This window comes from Meleagris gallopavo, chromosome 1, assembly GCF_000146605.3.
Source record: "Meleagris gallopavo isolate NT-WF06-2002-E0010 breed Aviagen turkey brand Nicholas breeding stock chromosome 1, Turkey_5.1, whole genome shotgun sequence".
Taxonomy (NCBI): Eukaryota; Metazoa; Chordata; class Aves; order Galliformes; family Phasianidae; genus Meleagris; species Meleagris gallopavo.
The window spans coordinates 66840884-66856700 of NC_015011.2; the positions used below are offsets into that span (position 1 = coordinate 66840884).

A 15817-nucleotide genomic window follows, 5' to 3' on the forward strand; every position below is an offset into this window, starting at 1 on the left:
CTGGAACTTGGGAAGAAAGCGATGGGGAACGAGAGTCTGTCTGAGGAATCTCTTCCCTTCGTAGCTTTTTGTCCTCTCTTTCCGGGAAGGATCCGCTTTCCGGCAGTAGTAAAGGAACGCGTTAGTGAATGAAGCTACACCGACGGCATCCTCGCTGATCTGATCCCAACCCTTTCTGCCTAACGTTGCTTTCTTTGCCTCCAGGTCTGCTAAAAAATGACAGAGTATAAGCTTGTTGTCGTTGGAGCTGGTGGTGTGGGCAAGAGCGCCTTGACAATACAGCTCATTCAGAACCACTTTGTGGATGAGTATGACCCTACCATAGAGGTAAACACCTCCGTCTTAGCTTCGTGTGGTGGGAGGTTAGCAGTGCTGTTGGGAGTTGTTTGCTGTTGGACGTTACTGCAAAAACACTATGGAACAAGACTGTATTAAATCAAAAGTAAAGAACAGCATCACACTGGCGTTAGCAAACTGCTGTATTTCTTGAGCTGGCTGTAGATCAACAGCTACAGTGAAAAATGAGCAGTGCTGTGAAGTGGAAATGTGGCGCGTGTTAGTTGCTGTGTTGTGTTGGACACTTTGAACGTGAGTTTGTAGGATCTTGGTAAGGAAGTACTTGCCAAACTCTATTGGAGGAAGGGTGCCAAAACTCACTGTAGCTCCACATCAACCTCTTAATATCAAAATGGAAAGTCACACATAAGGAGAGATTTTATTTCTGAAATGCGTGTGTCAGGCTTTCTCAGCTCTTATCACCAGGATCTGTGTCACATGGTGAGGAATGTGTTCTGGGATGTTATGCTGAATGAGGCAAAAATTTGGAACTCGATTTTTTTTAATTTTTTTTTAACAAGCAGTTGTATATTCCTGTGTGTCTAGAAAAAGATGTAAGATAACTGCTGTAGTGAATTCTTTGCAGTACATGGCACAGTCCTTCAGAATCTGAAAATCTGTTTAAACTTACAGTTTGTTAACAGTTCTGTTATTTTAGAGACTTTTAATGAGTAGGCAGGTCTGGCATTGTAAATATAAAAAAATACGAGTGTTGTCTGAAATCTCCTGTGGGTAGTTTGATTTAATAACCTCAGACTGTATGAAAGGAGAAATGACATTATAACTTACCCAGGATTTTTATGTTCCCAGCACTGAAACTCTGTAACTTATGACTTCATTTATATGTTTACACAATGAGGTGCTTCCAAGCTCACTTGAAGGGATCGTAAGGGTATAAATCTGGGCTTAATGTGGTGACTCAGAAATGGTTCTGGAGTCACTCTCAGGTAGACATGAGTGAAAGGAACCAGTGCCCCAAGATGGTAGGAGGCTGTCTTTCTTCAGTGAAGTACAGGCCTGAGTTGGTGTTCCCCCAAAGAGGGATGCATCAGACTGTGTTAGGGATTACCTTTAATGTGCCTGTGTACTTTGTCTCGTGTGTGGCCAGGTAGAATAACCTATGCTTGCTGGAAGTTTTGTGAACAGATAGGAAGAATGTTTACCTTGCACTAGGAAGGTAGCTCTTTCAGTTATTAAAATTTGAAATCTGAAAACAAAATGTCAACACAGAACATTACTTAAAAAAAAAAAACAAAACAAGAAACACAACTCATTGAGAGGAACAGGCAAAATGGGATTTTACTTCTTGTTGCAAAAGGAACTTACAGAGTTGTTGGTAATGCTTGTACTACTTGCTCATCATGTAGGTTTCTTGGATTAGAGGTACATTTAAATATTGCAGAAAGCACTGTTGCGATTCTACGTTAGAAGTTGTCTGAAAAGGACAAACCTGTGTAAACAATTTAGGAACGCAAGAACTTAAATGTCAGTTCTAAATCACTTGAGGGATTTTTGCTAATCAGCAAGTTGAGTATTTTGAGGAATGCCGAAGGCACTTTAATGATAATAAAACATGCAGTTCTTGTAGGAGGGACATTGAATTCTAGAACAGTGGCTTTTATTCAGTAATGGACAAGGTAGGTTGTCTGTAAGGCTGTGGTGTGGTCTGCAGTCAACCAGTATGATTTTCTGGGAGAAACCTATAGCCTAATGGATTTTACCTTCATCAACAGCTTGTTGAGTGTAACAGTATTAGTCTGCTTGTACTCAGCCAAGAACTTGTAGGGAGTTAGTTGCTGTTTTTGCCTTGTGAATCCTGAGACCTTATGGATGTTCTATCTTTCTACCCACCTGGTAGATCACCTTGTGTGCTCATGGTGTTACAGAATAATCATGGTTAAGTTTATAGGGAGTACATAGTTCAGTTACTGTGGGGCGCTCTGTCATTTGAGAGGCAGATGGGTTCCAGCTGGTGGGCTTGTAGTTGGGCTTAAATGCTTCACTTTTTGCTAGGGCACAATCCCTTCAGAAGGGTTTGGTTGTGCTTCCTGTATATAGATGTAGTTCTGATACGGGGCTGCCCAAAGAACAGTAGCTGTAGGAAGGCTTGCTTTCCATGCAATAGGAGGAAATAAGGCTACAGCTGTGACCAGTAAATAAGTGGTTCAGTAGTGTCACAACTATTATTTTTCACTGACTACTGTTTCTTTTTCTACTGTTTTTTTGTTGTTGTTGCCAAAACATGCCCTTTTCCTCAAAAATAATGAAGTATTTTGGAGTAGGCAGAGGAAAGATCTGAATGTGTGTTGTACACCATGGATTTCATACCTACCTGGTTGTTCATTTGTTTTAAATCTTTCATGATAACCATTGTGAAACTCATCTCTTTTTAAATTCTTACATTGCTGAAACAGTGCAGGAGAGGGAAAAAAAAAAAACCCAAAAAAAACAACTGGTTGCTTAACTACGGATGCATTCTCTAACATTCACGGTTGTATTCTTTTAGTGGAATTAGTGAATGAACAAATAACTTACCTGCTTGGGAAGCTTCATGTCTCATGATCCAGTAAAAAAAAAAAGTATTTTTTAACTTGTGTCTGAATTTATTACAGTTGATGACAGGGAAAGACTTTGTGCTTGAGTAACTCCTGTTATTCAGAAATAAACTTGTTGTGTTTATCACAATTTCATATCTTTCTTGAAATGGATGTCAAAACACATTTATAGCCAAGCAATTTTAAGTGGTTTTTTCCTAAGTGTGTACGCTCACCCTCCGAGATCTGGCTTAATGCACAGAGCAGTTGGACTGGTGCCCTCTACTGGTCGAGATTCGTTAAATCTTTATTTGCAATATCTTCTGTGATTCTTTAAAATCAATTCTTTTTATAGTGTCAGCATACATGTACTGGCATTTAGATCATGTTTTCAGTGACTTGGAGAAGGAGCAGTCCTCCTTGCTGGCTGTCAAAGGATTTTTCAATTGGATTAGCAAAATCCCTTGAGCGATTTAGGAATACTGATATTTAAGTCTGTGTGTTTTTCAATGACCTTTGCACCTGTGGAACTTCCACCAACATGTAGTAGTAGCTTTATAATAACTATGATATTTTAATGAAGCTGCTGGATTTCAAAAACATCAAGAGAAGGGTTTTTTTGTTGTTAAAGGGAGTCTGCCCATGTTGGGTTCTGCTATTCCATTTTGAAGTAGAGGGCCACTAAGATGATAGAGGCCTGGAGCACCTCTCCTGTGAGGAAAGGTTGAGGGAACTGGACTTGGTTAGCTTGGAGAAAAGAAGGCTCTGGGGAGACCTCATTGTGGCCTTCCAGTACTTGAAGGGAGGATATAAACAGGAGGGGAATGGCTGTTTACAAGGGTGGATAGTGATAGGACAAGGGGAAATGGTTTTAAACTAAGACAAGGGAGGTTTAGGTTAGATATTAGGAGGACGTTTTTCACACAGTGGGTGGTGACGCAGTGGAACAGGTTGCCCAAGGAGGTTGTGGATGCCCCATCCCTGGAGGCATTCAAGGCCAGGCTGGATGTGGCTCTGGGCAGCCTGGTCTGGTGTTGGTGACCCTGCACATAGCAGGGGGCTTGAAACTACATGATCATTGTGGTCCTTTTCAACCCAGGTCAGTCTGTGATTCCATGATGATTCTATGACAGGTATTGTAGCAGTGTAACTAGCTTTGAATTCTTCAGTTCATCCTGCACTATTTTTTTTTTTTCCTGGACTTGGTAATTTCTTACAGTATGGTAACATTTGAATGTTATCTGCAGTCTGTGTGGGCAGGTATTCACTGTGGTGCTGCTGTGGGGGTCTCAGCAACCTGAGCTGTTGATGTGGTGGTTTGATTTTCTTACAGTGCCAAATAGGATTTTTTTTAGGCTTGACTTTTTGCAGGGGAGAGGGTGGAAAAAAAACAACAACTGAAAAAGCCAAGTATTTATTTTTTCAGCAACTTGGTAGGAAATCATAAACTTAAGCTTTCTCTCCCACATCCTTAGTCTTTTCCATCTCAGATCCTCTCTTCTAGTTTTCTTTCAGAACAAACTAGCCGAAGGCATTCCTTTGCTCGTCTACCTGTGGTGTGCTTTGTGCTCGTGCAGCTTTACTGCTGCTGGTGTGGCATAGTAAAATTAGCATTTCTTGCAGGAAAAATTTAAAAATGGTTTTCTTTGAAAATAACTTAAAGCTTTTGTTTAGAGCTCAGCTTTGGGGAGTTGCTTTCCCTCTGGAGTGATGAATTACACAGAAATTTGTATTTTTAAAGTAGCAGTCAAATTGTAAGAAGAAAGTGAAATAGGTTTTTTTATGACTGATGCAATGCCAGAAGTTCTGTTAATACATTGCTGAACTATGATAAAGTTGATAGGATGTAGGAGATCTCCAGTTGATTGGAGTGAATTGGGATAAAGATGGGCAAGCTTTTTTTCCTTCTCATTTAAGCACTGAGATGGAACATTAACCTTATCTTAAAATACACTGGAGCTTGTGTATTTCGTTCAGCTTTTATATTTCTGAGACTGCTATTGCTTACTTGAACACTGAATTTGCACTTCTGTGACATAAATACTTCCAAATCACGTTGGAGCTGTACTTGTATGTTAAGGATAAGAAGTCAGTGTCGTTTTACCTGATACTGTTGAATTGTATCCAGGCTCGAGATAAATAAGAGCCCAGCATTTGTTTACTTGAGCATACTGATTCTATACAGCTGTCTTCTGCTTGTTTTTAGGATTAGCAACAAGAAAGAACAAACCTGTTTTAAAAAACAAACCAAACCACCAAATTGATAAAGTGCACAGCGTATAGTGCTTAAAATTCATGCAAAAGAAGGAAGGTCATGCAGAATTCATCTCCAAGTTGACTAGAATTGCAACTTCAGCTCATCTCACAGCAGCTTAGGTTTGTTTTTTTTTTTTGTAGAGTATTAAAAAGATCCTGCTTATATAACAAGAACACAAGCAACATTATGTTAATCTCCAGCTGAAGGATCCGAAAGGTTATGCCATGATTTCCTCTTGACGCCTTTTATTTGCTATGAGTGTTATTAACTGAGAATCAGTTGTTGTACTCAGTGACATTTTTAATGTTTATTGACGTGGTCTTATTATAAGAGATAATGCTTATAGGAAATAGAGGTTTGGATGAAAAAATAGGACTCGCGCGCTCTCGTTATTGCTGAAACTATGTGCTTACAGAAGCCTAGCACCAAAAGGCCTGTAAATAAGCATTACTTTTAGCTGCTTGGGACTCTGTACAGATTTTAGCTACTTGAGTCAGTGACCTGAAAACTTTGAGTTGATAGTGTTGAAATAATTTGTTCCAACATCTCTCGGAACCTATCAGGGCTTGTGTCTGATTTTGTGCTTTGTGTTGCTCTGTCTTGTCTGAAAAACTTGAACTTCAAATGTATTTACTAAATTTTGGTAATTTGATAACAAATGTTATATGCAGCTGCTTAGGGATATAAAACAGCTTTTTCTGTCTCAAACTCTGAAGGCTGCTTATGCTTTACTTCCTTTTCAGAGGCATAGCTTTTTGGAGTAGTTGTTCTGCATGTGAACTTTTTCTATTTTATTATTTTGTACATTGTTGTGGCATGATGTTTTTATTAACATCCATAGAATGAAGGCCACATTTCACTTATTTTTTTTTTAAATTGAGTAAGCTTATAGTTAAATCTTTTCAAATCAGGATTACAGCTTTCTTCAATTCTCATATGAAAAAAGGGAGAGGCTTTTGATCTGGATTCAATTTGTACTTTTTGTCCCTTTGTACAAAATGAGAAATAAGAATGCTGTGTGTATGTGCACATGTGCATACGCATGCAGTGTTACTTGCTGAAGATGTAGAATGCAAATCAGAACATGTCCTTCCAGTGGTATTTTCATTTCTGGATTAATGTCTGAGCAGAAATATGGACTACCAACGTTCTTATGCTTTCATTTGCCTATCTGTAAAATTGGATTGTAAGTGTTTTCAGTTATGATCAACTACTGTTAACAACTTTAATATCTTTTGAACTATCTGTGCTTAAAAACTTTGTTCATATTTAACCATGTTTTTTTTTCTCTTCTTTAGGATTCCTACAGAAAGCAAGTAGTAATTGATGGGGAAACCTGTCTCTTGGATATTCTTGATACAGCAGGTCAAGAAGAATATAGTGCAATGAGGGACCAATATATGAGAACAGGAGAAGGCTTTCTGTGTGTATTTGCTATAAACAATACAAAATCTTTTGAAGATATTCACCATTATAGGTGTGTATGCTGAAAGATAAATGACTGACTCTTGTATTAGCTGCGTGGGTTGTTTGCTTTTTACACTGGATAATGAATTGACCTCTCATGAAATAGCACTTAAAGGGAAATTTCCAAATTAGCAATGTTGCAGTTTACTTGTCCATTTGTAATTCTGTAATTTTTGGTAATTGAAAATCTGTTGTTTCGTTCTGGAGTTAAGCAGGCAATATATCTGAAAGCTCTTCTGTTATGAATATGACTGCCTTAGTAGATATTATTTATGTAGTAAGAAATTATCTAAAGGTAAACTCTGCCTATTCCATAAATAAAATTGTGGATTAAAGATGAAAAACAGTTTAAATTTTACAAATAATACATTGTTAGCCTTTCTTCTCTGGGGAAGAGGAGGAAAATACCCATGCAAGGGTATCTAAATGGGTACCTTAAGTAGTAACGTGGGCTCTGACACCTAAAGAAAAATAAAAAGGATACCCATATGAAATTTCACATCCAGGATGATGGCTGATTGAGTTAGTTCAAAATTGAAACTCATGTTTGCTTGATGTCAGCTACACTAAAATGGAAGTAGAAGCAGTCTCTATTTCTGTTATCAGTACCAGGACAGTTATTGCTTTTTAGCTTCATATTACATTGAATTCTGCTTGGGAGTTGTGTTAGAAGGCAAATCCTACCAAAGATCACTGATTTTAGCAGCATCAGTTTAAGGTTGGTCCCAAATGCATAAGTTAAGCTATTCAAGTTAAATATTTAAATGCTGTCGAGTTTGTGTTGCTGTATAGCATAGGAGTGACTTGCTGTAAGTAATAACCACAAACTCAACTACTTTTCAATCTACTTTGAAACTGAAGTTGCCCATTTTGTAACAAATTAAAGTCACTGTTTCCCCACTTAAGGTGGGATACCATGATAGTTCCAGGTAATCAGAGTGAGGAGCTGTAGCTGTCTGGATTGTGTAGCTTTATTTCTCCTGTATGCTAGCAGTTCAGCTCATTTGGTAGTGTAGTGTTGATTTGAGTTGCTAAACTGGTGGAATTCTAGCTACAAAACTAGTTCACTGCTGGCTTACCTTCCTGTAGCAACTGTGGGATCAGGAGAGTTCTGTACGCCCTTTGTTTTCAGGACTGTTGCTTTTCCAAACTGAAATTGAGCTAGCCAGTCTTTGTATACCTTTCACTATGTCTAAATGTGGTAAGTGAAGAATGTGATGGTACCAGCAGCTTCCTAATAAAAATGGAATAGTTTAGAGTTCTCAAGTAGAGATGAAAAATATAAAATATCTCGCGCTCAGAAGACCACCCTACATCTCTCTTCACTGTGTAACCAGATTATTAGAAAGGAGTTTCCTCTGTCTGTAGAGGAGGAAGGAAATGGTAAGGTGTTGACGTAAGGCAAAAAGGAGTGTGAAGTTTGCTTGTAAAGCTTCATAAAGAAATAGTTGTAGACTTGCACAGGAAGCCCCTCTGTGTTTTAACTCAACACTGTGAGCTGAATGCAAGAGCTCCTCCTGTGCATTCACACACCTGTGGATGACTTTGCAGGCTGAAGCTGAATGTTTCTAAATAAATAACTGAAAACACCGACTGCATTAAGGAGAAGACTTATAGACTATTTAAGAAAGCAAGGAAAGAAAAGAAATAAATGATTGTTATTTGAGATTCTTTACAAGTACATCTAAATAGTATTGTAAAAACATTTTCTAACTAGTCTTTGAAAAGACTCTGTACCAGATTTCTCTTTTCAAAGAACCAGACCAGTGGTCTTCAGAGTTTAAAATCCCTTTATCTAAATGTGCAGTTTATAATGCTGACCTAGCCTGAAAAACACAGTGCAGGCAGAGGGCTTTTGACTGTTTTATCTCAGCAAATGAACTGGGTATTGTGAACCCAAAGTATGGGAGATCGGTAGTAAGATTTATATCAGAGCTGACATTAACTGTTGTTTTTGGGGAAGATTCTTGTGTGGTGACATGAGAAGCTATGGCAGTTTGGCTTACTGAGCACTGCTGATAGAAACACTTGCTGCAACATGCCAGCCTTTTAAGAATAAAGTAATAAACTTGATAAGACTTGATCAATGTATTCATTTTTTAATAGCTTCTAATAGTGAATGTGCAGTGAATTAATGTAAGGAATGATGTTGAAATGCCATAATTTAATTTGTTTTAGTGTTTTATAATCTACTGTATAAACTATTAGTATCTGTGAAATAAACTCTTTTTTTTTTTCTTTAGGGAACAAATAAAAAGAGTTAAAGACTCTGAAGATGTCCCAATGGTGCTAGTAGGAAACAAATGTGATTTGCCTTCCAGAACAGTAGATACAAAACAAGCTCAGGATTTAGCAAGAAGTTATGGAATTCCTTTTATTGAAACATCAGCAAAGACAAGACAGGTAAAGCTCACAACTTACCAAATCAAAATGTAGCACTCTCAGCTCAGTTTTCATCAAGTTAATCATTCTGAGCATTACCAATCGCTTGGTTACAGCAATGGATTTGTTTCTTCAGAGTAGAAATTCTTGTGGTGTCTTTTCTTTCTGTCAGCTCTCTGACTACTGGTAATTGTGGTAATTGTTTGTTAATTTGTGATTTGCTTCTGTTGCGCAAACTGAAAGAATGAGACCTGGGCTGCTGGTACTCTCCACTGTCAGTTGCAGAATTCTTATTATGCTAGGCTTTGTATGTAAAAAGTACACCTGTTTAGAGGTGGAATGTTTCTCTCGTCTGCAAGAGGATTCAGCAGATAGTGCTTTAGTTTATTCTAAGCCTTTCCCTCAATAACAAAAGAATCTTTTAAGGTGTTAATTTAACATGAGTGGAACATGCTTCAAATACCTTTTTATAAGTAAGCGATTGACCGTAAGTCTTTTTGAAGCTACAGGTGGTTTGAATATTAGATACTAGGAGGAAATTCATTACCATTCTTGACTCAGAGGGTGGTGAGGTGCTGGAGCACAGGCTGCCCAGGGAAACTGGATGCCCCATCCCAGGAGGTGTTCAGGATCAGGTCGGATGGGGCTCTGGGCAGCCTGAGCTGTTGGGTGCAGTCCTGCCCATGGCAGGGAGAGGAATTAGGTAGGCTTTAAGGTGCATAAGACATTCTATGATTTCTGCAGGGTGGATTGCTTGTGTCAAGTGATAGTTTTCTAAATCTTTAGAGCATGCATTTGTTTGTTGTACTCTATTGCTGTAGATGGAAGAGACAGTGTTAGGCTCTTTCAGTATTTCTGTAACTCTTCTCTGGGAGAAAGGTGCAGGAGGTGGTATGAAAATAAGCTATACAGTATAAATGAAAGTGGTTATGTACTTAAGAAACCATTCCTTTTTTTTTTAATAGTTGGTTTGCTATTAGGTATTTGTATATTTTTCACAGGAGAACAGGGACTTACACTCAGTATGGAATTACAGCAGATCAGAGTGGTCAAATAACTTGTATTCTTTGCCTCTTCAAAAGTACTGCATGTGAACTATGAATCAGTACATAGGTATAGCAGAAAAAGGCAAATAAGGGCAGAATGCAATTTGAGTTATGTCATACATCTGCTGAATAGATGGAGCTGCATCACTTGACAGAACTTCTTCTTAAACAGTACATAAATTATTTCTGTATTAAAAGGAATGACAATTTTATTAGTGCAAATATGCTGCACCCACCCAGGTTTCTGACAAGTTAAGACCTGGACTGATTACTGAAACTTTGCTGAGGATTCAATGGAATTCTAACTTCAGGCAATAAGGAAGAGCCAGTAAACCCTTGTCAGGTAGGGTAAGTAAAATAGAGCTACAGAACTTCAGTGGCTGATGATCAATGAGGCACAAGAAAGAGTGTGGCATATAAACGGTCTGGATGATTATGGTGGTTAGAAGCTCCTGTGTTAGTAGCTGTCATTGAGATGTTAAGATAAAAGGGAAGAACTCTGAAATTGCATTTGAGGTTTGAAATCCAAATGCTGTGCTAACATCTGGATGTTACTTCGTTCAGCCTGCTCTATAGTGTCACGTGTTGTTTAGGGAATACTCTTCTCAAATCCTCTAATGAAAGTGGATTGAAAATGATGTAATGTTCAAAGAAGCCCCAGTCTTGAGGTTACTCCTATAAGCCTACCTAGAAAAAAATTCACACTCACAAATTGCCATTCCTGTTCAGTTTTCTGGTCTTCAGTTATGCAAAGTAGTATCAGCTTTGTTTCTCTTTAACCCAGGTATGACTCTTAAGGGGTCTGCTTTGTACTTTTCACTGGACAATGGATGACTCATGTATGAACTGCTACAACTTATTTCTTGGTGGTTTTTTACTTCATATTTCTAGAGTTGTCAACTGAAATATTATAAAAAGGGGCTGGCCTTTCGTTTTTCAGTGCTGATCGTTACACCCTCTGCAGATGAGTAGTCTCCCAAAAGTCTCAGATTTTATGGTGGAGATACCTACTGGTCTCTTTTGGAAGGTTACAATCTCAAAAGGTGAACCATTAGATATGTTTATTTTACAGTGTGGCATTAAACCTCCTAATGATGCAGTGTTATTAAAATAGTAAGATTGAATGGAATTGAAGGAAGGATCTGATCTTTAAGTACAGCAAGTTCATCTAAATATTTGCATTTGTATATATATGTGTGTTATGACTTCTAAGTCACATTAACTGATATAAAATACATACATGCACATATACCTTCTTCCAAAGTAATTCTCTGAAGTGGAGGTGTTGAGGAGTCAAACCATTTTATGAGCTGGATGTGGCCCACAGAATGTATTTCTAGTAGGCAGAATTCAGTCCTTGGTGTAAAAAGAAATGAGAGAGGAGGAGATGTCTATACATCTGATCCTTTCTGTGGCTATATGAAGAACTTGTGCCATGGGCAAGTGCAGCTGATGGCCTAATAACTTTGAGAGTTTATATAAGGCCTAAGAAGATTATTCAGCAGCAGGAACATTCTTACTCTTCCATTTGTGCAGCTGCTGGCACTAATGCACTGCTGGAGGGCTCCCCGCTGCCCACTTGCTTTTGCCATTCCCTGTGCCACGGCTTTGCTGGAGACCAACAAGAAGCAAAAGGGCTTCAGGTGAGGAAGTAAGGGAGGTGGAACTACAGAGGAGTTACCTGTGTTCTATTTTGATTGACGAGATGTGTCTTTTAAAAGACAGTGCCGTGTGCTCAGGCATTATCTTGTATCTCTTCCCACTAATCCTGATTTTGTTTAAGATTTTATATAATTAATGGTATTGATAATTGATAGCCAGAAGTAGGAAAGGAGGTAACACTGAAATGGAAGTATTTTAGAAGTTAACGTAATTGGTTTTCATTTCATTCTGACTGGCGATAAAGATATAAACTTAACCTTACTGCATAAAAGTCATGTTGTTACACAAATCCTTGTGTGATTTTTTTTTTTTCTTTTCCATACAAATTGTTGAGTTGAAGAGTAAAGTATTAAGTTAATGGATCTTACAGCTTGGGTATAGGGCTGTAGGTTATTGGTTGTGGTTAATGGGGTGTTCTTTCTTTTCTTGTTAGCTAAACCACTGACTAAAGTGAATATCATGTAACTTTTATAAATAGCACTATCGCTATTTTGTATATGTAAACCAGTGTCTGTACTGGTGGTTTTGTAGTGTGGGTTGCATCAGTTATCCTTTCACAGTCCTTATGCAGAAGAGTAAGAATTGTCAGGGTTTATTCTTATAGCTGTTCTTACGTCTCTCTGTCTGACACAACCTTTACTTTTAAATTCTTCCCTGTGCATATAGTGCATAGTCCCCCATCATGGGAGTGAGAGAGGAGGGGCAGGATTATCCTGACAAAGGGCTACTAGATCTGGTGTTTGTTACTGTGCCATTTACTCAGTTATACAACTTTCAGTTGAATGTTTGACTACCTTCTAAGTCAGAAGCATGTTGAAAACATTGCCATTGAGATCATGGGTTCTTCACATTGTTCAAAATCTAAACTCTGCTGAAGGGTATTTTTTTGCTTCCGTTTCTGTTGGCTGGTTAATTATATTTTAGTTGTGTAAACCACACTTATTTAAGGAAGTAATATTGAAAACTCTTAAAGGAAATTGGTATTAAAATGACTTGTGTTTATAAGAGCGTAGCACCTGGCTCTTTAAAAATGTCACCTTGTGCTAATGAAATTAGCAAATGTTTCTTTGTATGCATTTGTTTTCAAAATAATTTTCCTCAACAGCATTCATAAGACTGTTCTTGATGGTGGCAGTAGTAGCAATTTCTTTTTTCACTCTGTCTGTCTCTCTGTGTCTCTCTGCATTGCTAAAGCAAATCATGGCTCCTGTTGGTGATGGGAAAGATGGCAATAAACATAGAGTGACAAACTGTTGCCTGATTATTCATGTGAAATCTCCATAATCAAATTATGTATTTCTACTGCAAAACAGTAGATTTGCAAAGCGTTGATTCTCGTACAGCCTGTGCTTTGGCACCTAGCAGCTGATCAATATTGAGTCTTTCCTCCTCAGGAATAAGTTTCCATGCCTTCTAGGAAAACATGAAAGCATGAGCTTTACTTGAGTTTTGATGTTTGTAATAGCGCCTTTAAATTTTTCAAGACCTGGAACCTAAGAAGACTCAACTTGTCAGTAGTTCACTACATGCTTACTGGATGCATCTTGTGTAACAGATATCACCCAAGAAATAAATTAATTTAGTCTTAAATTCGAATGGCTGTAGTTTGGAAGAACTCACAAATAAGCAGCAGTCTTAAATAAGATAGCCCATGGTGTGGTTCATGCAAAGTGACCCATTAACTGTAGCAGCAAATGTTAGCTATTTTCATAATTGGGTGCACAATAAAAAGATGAGCAGGAGAGTAACTTAAAGAAAATCTGTCATATAGAAGCTCAGATCTTGAGTAGTAATAAAGTTCTGGGGTTTAAATTAATCTGTGTTCTTGATGTTCAGTCTCTTTCAATTTTATTTCCAAATAATGAGCTTGTGTTAAATTAACAACAGTGTTGATCTGGCAGAAGAGACAAATCATGAGATCGACTGAGGAGAGATTTGATCTCCTTTAAAAGCTATAGCTGAACATTAGCACCAACTTAACGATAGTGCTGTACTCTTCTATTTGCTGAAATGTACCAACCCTCATTATTTTTTCTTTAAATGCTTATGGTATCCTTATCTCTCAGTGGTGTAAAGGCATAGCTGTGGAGAGGTAGGGTGTGAGATCAGAGGGTGAAATGCTGCTCTCTTGGCCCTGGTATGCTTGAGCAGCTGTCTGTAGCCAAACGAAGACGTGAACAGCAGCAGGTCACAGTCTGTATGGATGTAGTGCTACCTTAGGGCCAGAAGAACTCAGGTGTGCCTTATATGTGGATCTGAACCAAGCTTTTACACATCATCAGTAATGAACTTGTTGCCTTGTCAGCATGGAAGAATAACTTCTCTTATTACAGTATTTACATTGGGAAGTTATTCTGAAATACCATTGAGATGCTTCTTAGAAAGCACTTTGCCATGACTCAGAAACCCATTCTTCTAAACCTGCTAGCATAATCCTTGCTCTCTAAAAAAGCTTTAAAAACAGTATTCTCTGGAATTTTGTATTCTTAAGGGAATTTATTTATCAACTCCTACTATGAACTTTTTTTTTATATTTTATTAGCTTGTTGCACCTATTTTGCAAAGCAAGTACTTATTTAAAGAACAGAAGATAAACAAGATTACTTTTCTTTGCCAGCCTAAACAGTGACAGGTTCTGGCTTTGGCTAAGAAGTGAAAATAGTTGGCTAGCTGTATGTAAGTGCCCCCTAGTTACCAGTCTCATTGGGCTTTTTGTCTGCAAAATACATTCACACCCACAAAATTATGTGAAAATACTCAGAAATTGAAGCTCTATTTTCAGCACTGGAAGAAATGGAAGAAAATTCTCCATCTACTCTGATGGACGGGATCTTTGATTATCATCTCTGGACTCAATATGAACACAGACTTTCTGTGGGCCATCTGGATATCCATAGACTTCTCTCAAGTAAAGCTCATAATTTTGGTATTTTTTTCCCTGCCGTGGTGTTCCAATATGTCAAGATTGTCAATAAAGCAGTTTTTAAGGAGTTGTGTTTTACAATGCAGAGAGTGGAGGATGCTTTTTATACATTGGTGCGAGAGATTCGACAGTACAGAGTGAAAAAAATCAGCAAAGAAGAAAAGACTCCAGGGTGCATGAAAATTAAAAAATGCCTTGTAATGTAACAGGGTAAGTTTTGTAATGTAATAGGGTAAGTTTTAAAGTCATTTGCTGAATAACACTGATCAACAGTATTTTGCAAATCAGACATTTTATGATTAACTGATTACATCATTTGAAGTATACTATTCAGATTTCAGCGTGGCAGTCCTGAATAACATACCTAGCAAACACCTATAGATTTACTTTGTTTTTCCTGTTTCTTTTTTTTGATAAATAGGTTAAAAGAAGATCTTTACTGCATATCAAGTTCTCCATCTGTAAAAATAGAGATTTTGTTTTGTGCCTCAGGAATTTGGGAGGGAAATGTTTTAACATTGATTTATTGCAGATACTGCAGAAGCTGTATATTGAGTGGATCTTCAGGCTGATGAACTGAGGGGAGAGGATCATAAAACTTACAGTCCTTCTGTGATGTAGAAGGAGGTTTCTTGATTATTTTATTTATCTTTTTTTGGAGCCCTTATAAAGGGGAGGAAAAGGCAATGGTGAAGTACAACTGGAAAGAACAGTTGCAGGATTCTCACAAATAATCATTTTTTAAATTAATACACTGCACTGCAAGAAAAAGAAAGGGGAGAGGGAAGAATTGGCAATGTGTGAGAAGTGCTCGTCTAAATCATTTCCAGTGATGTTTGGGTAAACAATCACAATAGCTCCTCGAGTTGATTCTTTGCCTCTTACTGTGAGTGTGGTCTGTTACTCCTCTAATGGACTGTTTAAGCAGGAAGACGATGTGGAGTTTCCTATTGCTTAAAAACTCATTGAAAAACAGTTTTTTCACGCTGTAAAACAGCATGCAGAAAGTAAGAGGAGTTTGACTTCTGTCTTTAAGAAGATTGTTGTAACTGAAGGAAGATTTCCTTTAATGGGGGGGGAGGAGGGAGGAAGGGAAGGAGAGAATCTTCTTTTATAAGCGTGAACACATCTAGTAAAAACTTAGTATATTCTTAGCTTTCTAGTGATGAATGACTGCTTTGAGCTGCATCATTAGATGTTTTCTAAAAAA

At 37.9% G+C, this 15817-nt stretch overlaps 1 protein-coding gene across 1 annotated transcript in view; it reads left to right on the forward strand.

Moving 5' to 3' along the window:
- Positions 1–201: 201 nt before the first annotated feature.
- Positions 202–15817, forward strand: part of KRAS (KRAS proto-oncogene, GTPase) — a gene marked incomplete at its 5' end in the record, with an annotated part of 20702 nt that continues 5086 nt past the window's right edge. Inside the window, 3 exon segments of the mRNA NM_001303223.1 lie at positions 202–327; positions 6426–6604; positions 8838–8997. Coding sequence (NP_001290152.1) covers positions 217–327; positions 6426–6604; positions 8838–8997 — 450 coding nt within the window.